General features: G+C 36.4%; 2 protein-coding genes across 6 annotated transcripts; one reads left to right on the top strand and one right to left on the bottom strand.

Annotated features, from left to right (window-relative positions):
* Positions 1-2,818, top strand: LOC109362632 (BTB/POZ domain-containing protein At4g08455). 2 transcript variants are annotated; one of them, XM_019608575.1, is made up of 3 exons: positions 1-362; positions 396-465; positions 2,137-2,818. In XM_019608575.1, exons 1-3 carry the CDS (start codon positions 88-90, stop codon positions 2,590-2,592), a joined length of 801 nt encoding a protein of 266 aa, XP_019464120.1. In that variant the 5' UTR covers positions 1-87; the 3' UTR covers positions 2,593-2,818. The 2 variants fall into 2 exon arrangements, with proteins under 2 accessions (XP_019464120.1, XP_019464119.1); XM_019608574.1 differs by having other exon boundaries at positions 2-465.
* Positions 4,405-14,103, bottom strand: LOC109362631. 4 transcript variants are annotated; one of them, XM_019608572.1, is made up of 6 exons: positions 13,941-14,103; positions 5,464-8,745; positions 5,329-5,371; positions 5,152-5,255; positions 4,984-5,055; positions 4,405-4,947 (listed from the first exon to the last, which is right to left on the bottom strand). In XM_019608572.1, the coding sequence occupies exons 1-6, from the start codon at positions 13,998-14,000 to the stop codon at positions 4,618-4,620; spliced, it is 3,891 nt and encodes a 1,296-aa protein (XP_019464117.1). In that variant the 5' UTR covers positions 14,001-14,103; the 3' UTR covers positions 4,405-4,617. The 4 variants fall into 4 exon arrangements, with proteins under 4 accessions (XP_019464117.1, XP_019464118.1, XP_019464116.1 ...); XM_019608573.1 differs by having other exon boundaries at positions 4,405-5,055; positions 5,464-5,638; positions 5,714-8,745; XM_019608571.1 differs by having other exon boundaries at positions 4,405-5,055; positions 5,464-8,739; positions 13,935-14,103.

Here is a 14,782-nt window from a genome sequence, read left to right as displayed (position 1 = left end):
AACAACATCTTAGAAAAGTGTGCGCGTGTGAAACTGTGAAACTAAAAAAGAAACAAAACCCCAAAACTGAATTCAACAATTTTCACAATGCCCCCTCGCCGGTGTAATCACCCACCCAACCCAACGTCATACTCCGACGACAGCGAAACCGACGATTACGACGACGACGACGACGACGAAGAAGAAGAAGGGAACTTCACCATGCGATGTATCTCTTGTGAAGAAGATTATGATCATGATGGTGCTGGAACTTGCAAAGAGTGTTACGAAGAAGCCAATGAGACTGAGGAAGAGTATAAGCGTCAGATTGAAGAGTTGAAGGCTAAGATTAACTTTCTCAAACTTTCTTCTGCTGTGGACACCAATGATTGCTCCAACCCTTATGCTCTTACTCACACTGATGTTATTCTCATTCCTTATGGTGATTGCTCTTCTGGATGTGTTCATGCTCATAAGGCTATTCTCGTAAGTAATCTGAATACCCTTTTGCTTGATTGTTCATGGGGTTGGAGTAAGTTTTGATTTTGATCGGTTTTTTGTGGTAATTGGTTTTGGTTTTTTTGGTTAGGGTTTGAATGTGATTTGAAATGTTGGGGTTGGAGTATGTTTTTTTATGTTTTGTGGCAATTGGTTTTGATTTAGGGTTTTTTTATGATTTGAGAATTTAGGGTGGTGGGGGAAAGATTTGATTTTCTGATAGTCACAAAGTCGTTTTTAGTTTAGATTAGTTTTGATTTTTTAGATCTGTTTTGATGATTTGAATATGTTTTGTTATGAATGATAATTGATTATTGATCCTCATTTCTGATTAGTTTTTTGATGTGTTTGAATATGATTTTCATGCGAATAATTGATTCGTGTGCACACCATTGTTAAAACTTAAAAGGATGGGGGTACTGAGTTTCTGTTAGGATTTAAAATATCCTAACAGCAAACGGCCAATAAAAATGAGAAAACAGAAACGAGAATTAAACGGATGATGACCGAAGAAGGAGAACTTTCTTCCAAGGAAAACCCTTAAAACTCAATATTTCAAAAACATAAACATAACCTAATGTCTGTAGTCCTATTTATAATAATCTAACAGATAGAGAGCGAAGAAAAACTTAAGATAAAAACATGGTCAAAACTTCAAATTTGATTGTGCTAAAGTATAAAACAACACAAATATGTATAGGATATAACCAATAGGAGTGAAAAACTGAAAATTAAAAGATGGAAAAAGGAGAACTGAAAATTTGCAAGGTATTCATACAAAATTCTTCATTTTCCACCTTCCCATTCTCACTCCAACCAAGCTCACCATAAAAAATGATGTAGGAACCCCTGTTTTCATGTTTCTGTAATCAATAATTCTAATATTCTCAACTAAAACATCAATAAGTGTGCTCTTTAATAATTTCCTAGGAATTGAATAACAGCATATAAGTTTTAGTTTTTTTAGTAGTCTATATTTTTGTTTCTTTTTTCAACACCATGCGAGAACTTTAACTATTTTGTTTCATGCTATAGAAGAGAACTTGTTATATCTCTTGAATCCAAAATCAGAATAGGAGTTAACAATAATTATAATAGATGCTGCTGCTAACAGAATGAGATGAGAAACAATTTTAACCAAGACTATGCTTCCTTAAAGGCTAACTTTTAAATAAACCGATAGAGCTAGTGTCAAGTATTCATTCAAACTTTTAATCACCAAATCTTGTAAGCAGTAGAGTACATTAAGCTTTACCTAACCTTACTGGGCTAAGAAAAAAACGTCTTTGTTGATAATCCTTGGTGAAGTATTAATTAGTAGACAAGCATGTTGCATCTATGAGAAAGGCTTCCTATTCCAAAAATTGTTTTCTATTTTTTAGAACTTGTTTTTTTCCTAAGTTTCTTTATGAAATTCTTGACAATAATCTATGATTTGACTTTTTTGCTTTATGCTGATTTGATTCCAGACTCTTGATGTCCATACTACATGAATATCTTTCTTCAATGCATCAAATTTTGTTTTCTGGTGCAATTTGTATGTAAATTTAACTCGTAAAAATTTGTCTTGCTCTTCATGAGATTTGATATTTGTTGTTATGGACCTAATCGTTTCTTTCCTAATGTTTTGGCTGTTCGTGATAAACCAAATATGATCAGGTGAGTCGGTCTCCAGTTTTTAAAGCAATGCTCGAGAGTGATATGGAGGAAAGTCGAAGTGGCACTATCAAGATCGACGATGTATCTTATGATGCTCTTAGTGCCTTTGTCAACTATTTATACACTGCTGAAGCATGCCTTGATGATCAAATGGCATTTGATCTCTTAGTTTTGGCAGAAAAGTATGAGGTGAAGCATCTCAAGGCATTCTGCGAGAAGTTTTTGATCGCTCGATTGAACTTGGATAAAGCTATCGCAAACTATGCGTTCGCACACCAACACAATGCTAAACAATTACAAGATTCTGCATTGGCCTTGATTATAGACAACATGGACAGGTTCACCAGGTGTGAAGACTATGCAGATCTGAAGGACACTAATCCTCGTGTTGTTGTGGAAATTTTTGAAGCTTATCTTGCCAAACAGGTTAATACCGCTTCTCCCTTGAAGCTATAAGAAGAAATCATAGCAAACTAATGCTGTAAGCCTCTTTTATATGGAAGCAGAAGTGATACTTCAATTTGGATTACACTCTTCATTGGTGATTCTAATTTCTCTGTTAGTATTTTAATAGTACATTATTGTATATACTATTACATTTAAACATGGGATACCCGGTAAGGTATTATCCGTTATTGCCAATATTTTAATATATTTACTCAAGTGGGGTTTTTTTGTTATTGGGATAGGTGAAGTCTTATAGATCTCATAATTTTTCATCATACGTTGGAAGCATAGATCAAACGAACTGAATATATCAATAGAACGAAATTCTGTTATCCACATATGGATTCTGGGTAAGAAAAGGACCCTGATTTTTTGTGGAGTGAATATTTTTTAAATTAAAAACACTACATGTATATTACTAGTTATGCAAAATAGATTACCACCATCAAAATGACATTCTTTATTAGTATGTGGTAGTTTTCTTTAGAGGCAAAGAAACATTAAAAAGTGTAAGCTTATCCACTTCCCTCCATATTCCATGTTCATGTTTATGCTTCTCACATTCAGCCATGGTTCGGGCAGACATGTACCCTGGAAAAGATTAATGTCTTACCGTATAGGTAATGGATACTTTTGATAGTATAAAAAAACATTCAGTTGTGGTTCTACTAGCCTTGGTGTTGATCCTTTTGGCTTCAGTTTCTCACTACTTTCTACTTGCTGCTCTTCTTGTACCTTAACATTTGCTGATTCTTTAATATTTGTTTGTTGCTGAGCTGATATGAAAAATGCCCTTCTCTTTCTCACTTGGCTTCTTCCTCCATTCCAACCTGACATGGATAACTTGATTGAAACCATGTAGGAGTAACTTGTGGCCATGACTAAAAGCTAGGGAATGGAAACTCAGTTTAGTTGTTGGTTGTCTTTAGTGCCTAGAATTTAGAGAGGTTATTATTTGTTTCAGTACCTTGAATCCTTCTATGCATCAGATTTCTTATACAAGTATAGGGAAATTTATGTGGTCAGAGAAGGAACAAAAGTCTTTTCAACAAACCTTACATATGATGAGTAGTACAAGATATCCAATAGTTCAAATTATATTTTAGAAGCTAAATTAATTAATATTTAATTACAGCTTTCACACGTCACAGTTGTATTACATGATTCACATCACTTAAATTATTCTTTTTAGTCTTGACAATCTTATCTTTAACTGATAGTAACCTATATTTTCCTTAATCTGCACCAATTAAACATACCATAACATTGCTCATGCTAACCAGCTTGAGTTTGCACCTAAATCACCCAAACATCTCTCCTGGATAAACTCTTGCTAATAATTGAATATAAAGACAATTTCGTCAAATATTACAATTATAGAGTTTCACTTAGCACTCCCGGATATAATTGATATAGCAAACATATTAGGGGGTGAGCATTACTTTGAAAATACAAATGGATGAGGTGCTGAAAAATCAATTCCAATACTTTGTTTTTGATATGTTTAAATGTGCTAAATTAGTCATTAACTTTCCTATTTGGATTAAACTCTTATTTGGAAAGCTAAAAAGGATAACCATATTGTTAAGTAATCATCATTTAAAACTTAATTTACCAAAATATATCAACTTCAACGATTTATAACTTAAAGTATATTAAATAATTCAAATGAGAGGAACAATAACTTAGATTCTTATAACTCATCTACTCATGAAAAATGGATGACCTAATTCACAAGACTTACACTTAATACTAATAGGTTCTACGGAAAATAGATATATACAGCCAAAGCATATATGCTATTTCCAATATTTGAAATCATAGAAGCAGATCATTTTTTCTTTCTCTTTATTTATATTTTAATGTTTAACAATGAAGATGGAAAAGATCCCCTGTGCAAAAATACAATAGGCATTCAAAACCAAGGAGGGTTCTAAAAGAAAGAAATGAAACCTAAAAAGGGACCCGGCATTATCTCATTTACAACTTGTCTTGAGTCTCCTTCCACTAGCCTAAGTTCTGTAGGCTACTACACTACAGGACTACTGGGACTGGAGAAGATTGAGCCATAAAATTCCTGTTCATTATAAGAACTGGCTTGATAAGTTCATCAAGATTATCCAACTCTATATCCAAGGGATTGCTGTCACACAATGTTGCTTCCTCATATGATTCATCAGCACTTTCGGCAACTCCTTCATCAACTTCAAAGCTGATATAGTCAGCAATTTCTTCTTCATTCTCATTATTCTGTTGCTGTTGTCTTTGACCCACCATCATCCCAGGTTCAGAAAAATCAATGGGAATAGAACCAAAATAATGCTCTGTACCGCTGTTATGATCTCCCGATCTCTTCCGCTTCTTTCCAGTGGCTTGTTCTTTTTTTGGGTGATGAAGCTTGCATCTGGTTCCTTGATTACAGTTTTCTGTTGCTTCGAAAGTAGGACATACATTGCTGTGCTTCTTCCGACACTGAAAGCATATGAATAAGCGAGTGATAGTGTGGGATCACAAGAACATAGGGAACAGGGTGGGGACATGCAACAATTCAACATGATTATTTAATACCTCATTTCCCTCGGCACAATAACCCTTCAGAAATCCTTCACATATAGAAGCCTTAGGATTTACATTGACATGTCTATATGAACAATTTCTGTTTGTGCATAAACCTGTCATGAAATATGTAAAAAATCATATTTTTTATATTATTCATTGAATAAAAGACAACTTTCTATAATGCACCTTGCAAAAAATAAGAACAATCTGGCATTCTCTCCGGTATAACCTGCATAACAAAATAGTTAGCCTCGGACTCTAGACAGATCAGTAAATTCAGCAGATCACGTTCACTTGCATGGACTAGATATAGAACAAAACCTTATGTGTCAACTTGCAGTAGGGATTAGAACATGGACCATTCAGAAACTTAGTACAGACAGCAATGGGGAATACAAAGACATTACTAGGTGACATCTGCTTTCTGACATCATTCATGATATCACAATGGGGAAAACTCATACTATATTCTGAATTAGTTGATTCATTATTAGAACCCCACTTCGCTAGTACATTGACATGTTGTACAAAATCCGGCTCTTCTTTAATACTAGTTTTAGATAAACTTGAAAAATCTACCATTCCACTGCTTGGCATGGTGATGGCAATGTCTGGATTTTCTTTCAAAATAACATCCTGAGATAATGTAGGAGCTTCATTTTCACAATATAATTTACCAGCAAAACTATCATTACCAATATCACAAACTGTAAAATTCTCTTCTGACTTCGCTTTAAGATTGTTCAAACTTAATCCAGTAACTCCATCGCTAGCAGAATTCATTTCATTCGCGACATCCAAATATTTTGCAGGTGATGGAAACACTTCTCCTTGACATAATTGCTTGTTAAAATCATCCAGGTGGTTTATTTCCGATAAAATACTTCCATTCAATGATTTAGTAACCATGTCGATATTTGGTATGCTAAGCAACCCACGGGCAGACATACTTCCATTTAAACAATCAGAAGCACTCTTTTTGTCTTCAATATTACTATAATCACAAGATGAAGACTTTGATCTTTCAATTCCTAAATCAGAATATCGATCACTTTTACATTCTCGTAATCTGGGATGTGTCCGCAAACTCAGAAGGGGCACATCATATTTTTTGTCTTCACAAAAATAATGATTTCCTTCACTCGGCAAAGACTGCAAACAATTTGACATTGATATATTTTCAAAAGTGGCACTTTTCTTATTCAAAGAAGTTTCGGTTTTGCAAGAAGCAGAGGCAGTTCGTGAACTAAGAGTGACACCATCAACTTTCACTGTTCCATCAAGCATATTTGCCGACACCGAACTTGGCACATTTGATTTAGGTTTCACAACAACTCTCCTAACCACTCTTTTAACAATTCTTTTCTTCTTAACAACCCTCACAGATGTTTTACCAGAACCAACATTGGCAATTTCATCTGAAACAATCCCCTCAGAGGAGTGTGTCACCTCAGCTTTCCCATGAACATGAGGATTGTGGGAAGCAGCGAGACAAGGCTGAGAAAAAGTATCAGAGACATTCTTTGGTAAGATCACATCCTTGCCAGAACTAGAGGTTTCACTTGCCTTGCATGGTAAGCTATTTGAAATTACAGCACCTGTTGATAGATTTGCCAGTTGTGAAACAGAACAAACACTGCCAGAAATCAAAGCCTTTTTCCTCTTCTTTTTTCGATTTTTTGTAGGAGCCAAATTTGTATCAGAAACCAAAGTCTTACCTGTATTAAAAATGACATAACTCAAAGGTGGCACAACAGCCTTGGCCTCCAGGGAATTTGATCTATCTAACACAACCCCCTTAGAGGATTTTGCCACCTCATCTTTTGCACGAGGATTCTGGGCTACGCTGAGACAAGGCTGAGAACAAGTATCAGAGACATTGTTCACTGCAATCACATCCTTGCCAGAACTAGGGTTGTCAATTGCCGCACACAGTGAGCTATTTGAACTTACAAAACCTGTAGATAGTATTGCTAATTGTGAATCAGAATAAGGCCTGTTAGAAATCAAAGCCTTTTTTCTCATTTTTTTTCTTTGTCTTTTAGACATCAAATTTGTATTAGAGACAATGACAGAACTAGTAGGTGGCACTCCAGCCTTGACAACCAGAGAATTTGATTCATCTGAAACAATCCCCTCAGCGGATTTCGCCACCTCACTTTTCCCACAAGGATTGTGGGAAGCACCAAGACAGGGCTGAGAACAAGTTTCAGAGACATTCTTCGCTAAGATCACATCCTTGCCGGAACTAGGGTTGTCAATTGCCTTGCACAGTGAGCTATTTGAACTTGCAAAACCTGTAGATAGTATTGCTAGTTGTGAACCAGAACAAGCGCTGTTAGAAATCAAAGCCTTTCTTCTCATCTTTTTTCTCTGTCTTTTAGACATCAAATTTGTATAAGGAACAATGACAAAACTAGTAGGTGCCACACCAGCCTTGGCAACCAGAGAATTTGATTCATCTGAAACAATCCCCTTAGAGGATTTTGGCACTTCATTTTTCTCATGAGGATTATGGTCAGAATGGAGACAATGCCGAGAACAATTATCAGAGACATTCTTCTGCAAGAGCACATCCCTATCAGAACTAGAGTTGCCACCTGCCTTGCACGGAAAGCTATTTGAACTAACAGCACCTGCAGATAATTTTGCTAATTGTGAATCAGAACAAACACTGTCATAAAGTGGCACATCAGCCTTGGCCACCAGGGAATTCGATTCATCCGAAACAATCCCCTTAGAGGATTGTGCCATATCATTTTTTCCCTGAAGATTATCGGCAGCACCAAGACATTGCTGAGAACAAGCATCAGAGACATTCTTCGGTAAGATCACGTCCTTGCCAGCACCAGAGGTGGCACTTGCCTTGCATGGCAAGCTATTTGAACTCCCAGCAACTGCAGATTGTTTTGCCACTTGTGAATCAGATATAACACTCAAAGCCTTTTTACTCTTTCTGGTAGGTGTCAGATTTGTACCAGAAACCGTAGCCGCGACAGTTTTAGAAACACCGATAGAACTCGAAGGTGGCACAATAGCCTTGGCCACTATAGCATTTGATTCAAAAGAGATATCAAGTTCAACAACGCTTCCTTCTCTCTTTTCTGATTTCACCTCATCACCTAAATTCCCTTGCTCATCTTTATTGCAATCACTCTGTTCAACCTTACGGATCCATTGGTTCGGTTTCCGAATCCTAAGAAAAGCACTCTTCCTCTGAACCTGTTTTTCTGGAGTGTGTTCCTTTCCCCCTCTACTATTACCATCATCACCAATGTCACAATTTCCCAATTCAAAACGAGGCAAAACCCTAGTAGGTTTCTTCCAGTGTTTTACAAATCTATTCCTGTTTTTTTCAACAATTTCGAGTCTTTCACCATAACCCTCGAAATTGGATTGAATATCAGAATCCCTCGGGCGATGGAACGTGGAAGCGGGAACTGAATCGTAGTTAGGGTTAGAGGTTTGTGGATATGGCGGGAACAATGTGTAAACCCTAGGAGGGGGGTGTGAATGGAGAGGGTGGAAATCGGATACCATGAGGACATGGTTACGAAGGTGGTGGTGATTGGGTGGTTGATGCGCGGAGGGAGAGGAGCGTACTCTTGAATATGAAATCCATTGATAATAAGCAGCAACAAGAATTCAAAGCTAATGAGTCAAAAAGGGAAAGAAGAAAGTAGTAATATTGTTTGAAGTTTTAGTTTGGTTTATTTTCGGTTGGGTTTTCTGTTTTGGTTTCTAACCACTTCTTTCATAAATAGCTTTCCCTTCATTGTTGCTGTGACACATTTTGAAAATTAATTCAAAAGAGGCATTGTTCATACTTCTTTCTTTCTCTTCTTTGATCAAGCTTTTCTGGTTCAAGAACAAGATGGGATACCATGTTCTTTAACATGGTATCAGAGCTTTCTCTCTGATTACCTCCTCTTCTGTATTCTTCACCGCTGCGCCTTGGTATCTCGTCTTCTCCCTACCATTTTTCTCTTCTTCGTCTCTCATCAATTTTCTTTCCAATTCCTTCATCTCAAATGGACAATCGTGCAATTCAGAGCATCAATCCTATTCAAGATCCCACTTCACCTCTGTTCATTCCTTCCAATGAGAACCCTGGAGTCCCTTTGGTTTCGGCTCTCCTCAACGGGAAAAATTATCATGCATGGTCACGAGCTATGTCTATGTCCATAAAGTACAAGAACAAGCTCCAATTCATTGATGGATCTCTTCCAAAACCCTCAATTGATGACCCTACCTTTGCTGCATGGGACAGATGCAATACATTAGTGGTTTCTTGGTTAACTCATTCAATTGAATATTCCATTGTTCAAAGTATTCTATGGATGGATACAGCATTGGAGATCTGGGAGGACCTGCGTGAAAGATACTATCAGGGGGACATTTTCAGAATATCACAGCTTTTTCGAGAGATATATACATTCCAACAAGGTAATCTTTCTATAGATGCTTACTACACTCACATAAAGGGATTGTGGCAAGAGATTGATAACTTCAGGCCAATTCCATCATGTTTATGCATAAACAAATGTGTATGTACCCTTGTGCCTACTATTAGAGGCTACAGAAAACAAGATTATGTGATATGTTTTCTCAATGGATTGAGTGATCAATATGAAGGGGTTAGATCTCAGATTATGCTTATGGAACCCCTACCTACTATAGGTAAGGCTTTTAGCTTGCTGATCCAACAAGAGAGGCATATTGATTCACATTTCAGTAATTCTAAAGCCCTGATAAGCAATATGGATAGTATAACTAGCAATTCTAACAATGAGTATAGAGGAAACTTCAGGAATGACAGAGGAAGAGGAAGAGGTAGAGGATCACAGAGTCAAACAGGAAGAAAACAGATGGGATCCTCAAGTAAAAAGAGTTTTAAGAGTTGCACCTTTTGCCATAAAACAGGACACACCATTGACCAATGCTTCAAGAAGCATGGATTTCCACCTGGACATTTCAAGAATTTCAATGTCAATAACATCTCAAGCATCCAAGAGCAGAATTATGCTTCTGGTTACCAAAATGAGAACAAAGATCAAATTGTTGATGAAACCACTAATGAATCATCATCAGGGGTCAATATCACCCCACAACAGCATCAAACAATATTATCCATCCTCCAGCAGCAACCTAATTCAAGAGTAGTGCATAATACCAATCACATTACAACACATTCAGTGAATACAAACAATAAAGGTAACACACATTTGCTGAGTTATTTCACTAAATCTACTGATTGGTTGCTTGATACAGGTGCTACTGACCATGTGTGTCACACTCTCACTAATTTCCAGACTTACAAGCAGATAACTCCAATATTTGTCACTTTGCCTAATGGCAACCAAATATCTACTGCAATATCAGGAAGTGTCATGTTCTCTGATTCCCTATATCTTACTGATGTTCTATACATCCCTTCATTTCATTACAACTTAATTTCTATTTCCAGACTTATTAAAGCTTTACCTTGCAAACTGACTTTCTATGAAAATCTTTGTCATATTCAGGATCTCCAGTCTTTGAAGATGATTGGTGCTGCTAAAATGAAGGGAGGCCTATATGCAATGAAGGATTCAGTAAAGATTTTACCTACCCTTGCCAATCAAGGAGATCAAGTCAAGAAAAGTATAAACTCTTTTAGCAATAATGGTACTGTTTTGTGGCATAATAGGTTAGGACATCCCTCACACAATAAAATGAATATTATGAAGAAAATGTTTCCTTTTATCTCTTACAATAAAACTATTGATCCTTGTGATGCTTGTCACTTAGCAAAGCAAAGAAAACTTCCTTATAGTGACAGTACTACAAGATCCCTTAACAATTTTGATTTGATTCATATGGATATATGGGGTCCTTTGTCCACCCCTAGCACTTTTGGGCATAGATATTTTCTGACCATAGTTGATGATAGATCTAGGTTCACATGGCTTTATTTCATGAAGCACAAATCTGAGACTTCACAATTGATCAAAAATTTTGTTTCTTTAGTTTGTACTCAATTTGGAATGAAAATCAAAAGTATAAGGAGTGACAATGGGAAAGAATTTTTGCTGCATGATTTTTATAGTAATCAGGGAATTCAGCATCAAACTTCTTGTGTTGAAACACCCCAACAAAATGGGGTGGTTGAGAGAAAACATCAACACATCCTTAGTGTTGCTAGATCTCTCATTTTTCAGTCCAATATACCTCATTGTCTTTGGAATTTTGCTGTTGCTCATGCTATTCACTTGATAAATTTACAACCTAGTACTTTCTTGTCTAACAAGAGTCCTTATGACATGTTACATGAAAAATTGCCTGATATCTCTAGGCTTAAATGCTTTGGATGCCTCTGTTTTGCTAGCACTCTAACCTCACATAGAAGAAAGCTTGACCATAGGTCAAGAAAATGTGTATTTTTGGGCCTAAAATATGGTACAAAAGGGTATGTGTTGATAGATGTTAATAACCATGAAATATTTTTGTCTAGAAATACTATGTTCTATGAACACATATTCCCTTTCAAAATTGCACAAAATCATTCTGCAAGTTCTGATGGTAACTTGATTAGTATGGGTAGTTCTATCTTTGATATGGATTTGAATAATGATTCTGTCAAAAATAATGAGGGTGTTATGCCTTGCATTAATATGCCTATGCCTGACCTTGATTTTGATAATTGCTCATATAATCCTGTTGAGACTAACATTGATTCAGCTCAAGATGATATTGATTCTGCTCCTGATAACAACTTTGTGCCAAGGCAGTCCCTTAGGACTAAAATTAGACCTCAGTACCTTCAGGATTACCACTGTGCCTTGGTCACTAAGCCTGATTCAGTTGAAACCAAATCTGCAAAAGTAAGATATCCTCTATCTAATACTCTTTCATATGAAAAGCTTTCTAAAGCTCATAGGCAATTTTCCCTTAGTATATCATCTCATATTGAGCCAACACATTATAATGAGGCTATCAAATATGCCTGTTGGAGAGATGCCATTCAAAAGGAGCTAAAGGCTCTAAATAACAATAACACATGGGTTATAACTGCCTTACCTAATGACAAGAAAGCCATAGGGTGTAAATGGGTTTTTAAAATAAAGTACAAATCTGATGGATCCATTGAGAGGTATAAGGCAAGATTAGTTGCCAAAGGTTTTACACAAACTGAGGGAATAGACTATATGGAGACTTTTAGCCCTGTAATCAAAATAACCACAATTAGAGCTATTTTATCCATTGCTGCTGTGAACAATTGGCATATACATCAATTAGATGTCAATACAGCATTTTTGCATGGAGATTTAAAAGAAAAAGTCTACATGAAAGTACCACCAGGTCTCACTGTTGCTCATCCTAACATGGTTTGTAAGCTTGAAAAATCTCTCTATGGCCTAAAGCAAGCAAGCAGGCAATGGCATGATAAGCTTACAGCTTTCCTTCTGCAATCAGGTTACACTAAATCCATGGCTGATTATTCTCTTTTCATTAAGACTTGTTCCTCTAATTTTACTGCAATTCTTGTATATGTTGATGATCTAATCTTAACTGGTAACAATTTGATGGAGATTGAACTTATGAAAGGTTTGTTAGACACTGAATTTAGCATTAAAGATCTTGGTGAGTTGAAATTTTTTTTAGGAATGGAAATAGCTAGATCTAATAAGGGAATTTTACTATATCAAAGGAAGTACATCCTTGATCTTCTTGAGGAGACAGGGATGCTTGCTTGTAAACCTTGTTCCACTCCAATGGAGTATGGAAGAAAATTGATTCACTCCAAATCTGGATCTGTTTTGGAAGATCCTAGTGTTTACAGAAGATTAATGGGTAAACTATTGTACCTGATCCATACTAGGCCAGATATTAGTTTTGCAGTGGGTCATTTGAGTCAATTTGTTTCATGCCCTACTGATTTACATCTTGATGGAGCCAAGAGAATCCTAAGATATCTCAAAGGATCCATCAGTTTGGGAGTTTTCTTTTCTTCTGCAGGGACATATTTGAAAGTTAAAGGCTATACTGATTCAGATTGGGGAGGTTGCCCTGATAATAGAAGATCAGTTTCAGGATATTGCTTCTTTCTTGGCAATGCTCTTGTTTCTTGGAAAAGCAAGAAGCAGCAGGTGGTATCTAGATCTTCCGCAAAAGCAGAATACAGAGCTATGGCACTAGCTGCTTCTGAGGCACAATGGCTTATGCATCTTCTCCATGATCTTCACATACCACATTCTGAACCTGTAATGCTCTACTGTGATAACCAGTCAGCTCTACACATAGCAGCAAATCCTGTCTTCCATGAGAGGACAAAACATATAGAGATGGATTGTCATTGTGTCAGAGAAAAGGTCCAATCTGGTCTTCTTCATCTTCTCTCCATCTCTTCCTCGTCCCAACTTGCAGACATCCTTACTAAGTCCTTATACCCTGCATTATTTCAAGGTCGTCTTTCCAAGCTTGGTATGTTAGATATACACCTACCAGCTTGTGGGGGGCTCTTGAATATGAAATCCATTGATAATAAGCAGCAACAAGAATTCAAAGCTAATGAGTCAAAAAGGGAAAGAAGAAAGTAGTAATATTGTTTGAAGTTTTAGTTTGGTTTATTTTCGGTTGGGTTTTCTGTTTTGGTTTCTAACCACTTCTTTCATAAATAGCTTTCCCTTCATTGTTGCTGTGACACATTTTGAAAATTAATTCAAAAGAGGCATTGTTCATACTTCTTTCTTTCTCTTCTTTGATCAAGCTTTTCTGGTTCAAGAACAAGATGGGATACCATGTTCTTTAACACGTACCTTGATGAACGGTGGTTGTGGTGGTGGTGAAGAAAGTGATCCATAACGGTGGTGATTCATCAACAGTTGATGACGTCACCGTTTTTATGGCTATGATAATACGACACCGTTTTCGTTTTCCTCTTCCTTCTCTCAAAACCTTTATTTATTTTTTACTCTTTAGTCTTTACCTTGATCCCCTTTTTATCTCTGAATCTATAACAGTTTTTTCATAAAAATCTTGCATTATCTCGTTTTATCACTTTTTCCATTTTATTAATTATTAATTAAAATAGTAGATAATAGATAAATCATCATGATCAACAATGTGTTGGTCTAGTTGTGTAAGGTCATACTAGATACTTTTGTGTTATATTTTGGGAGCAACACTTGTTGAGATGGACAATCACGAACCCAAAATGATTAGTCCCTTAGCCACAAAAAGATGAAGTGATACATTTGGTAATACAAAAAAAATATAATTTAATCATGATTTCATCGTCATCATATCCTCATCCCCATCCTCATGCTCATCATGTCCTCATCCTCATCATATCCTCATCGTCATCCTAATCATCATCCTCATCCTAATGCTTATCCTCATCCTTATCCTTCTCTTATCCTCATCCCCATCCTCGTCCTCATCCTATCCTCCTCCTCATCCTCATCCTAGATCTAATTAGATGCATATGAAGATCATCATCAAACTTGAATACCCCCAAAGACTCGACCATCCTATTATGATTTTTTATACTAACAATACATTTTTATTCTAAAGCTTTTGAGGGGAGGTACCTAAAATGATTATTCGACGATCAAGTCAGTAATAAGTCTTAGAGAGAGAATGAGAGTAAAGTTAGAGC

This window comes from Lupinus angustifolius, chromosome LG12 (assembly GCF_001865875.1).
Source record: "Lupinus angustifolius cultivar Tanjil chromosome LG12, LupAngTanjil_v1.0, whole genome shotgun sequence".
NCBI lineage: Eukaryota > Viridiplantae > Streptophyta > Magnoliopsida > Fabales > Fabaceae > Lupinus > Lupinus angustifolius.
This window is presented reverse-complemented; position numbering and strand designations above follow the sequence as displayed.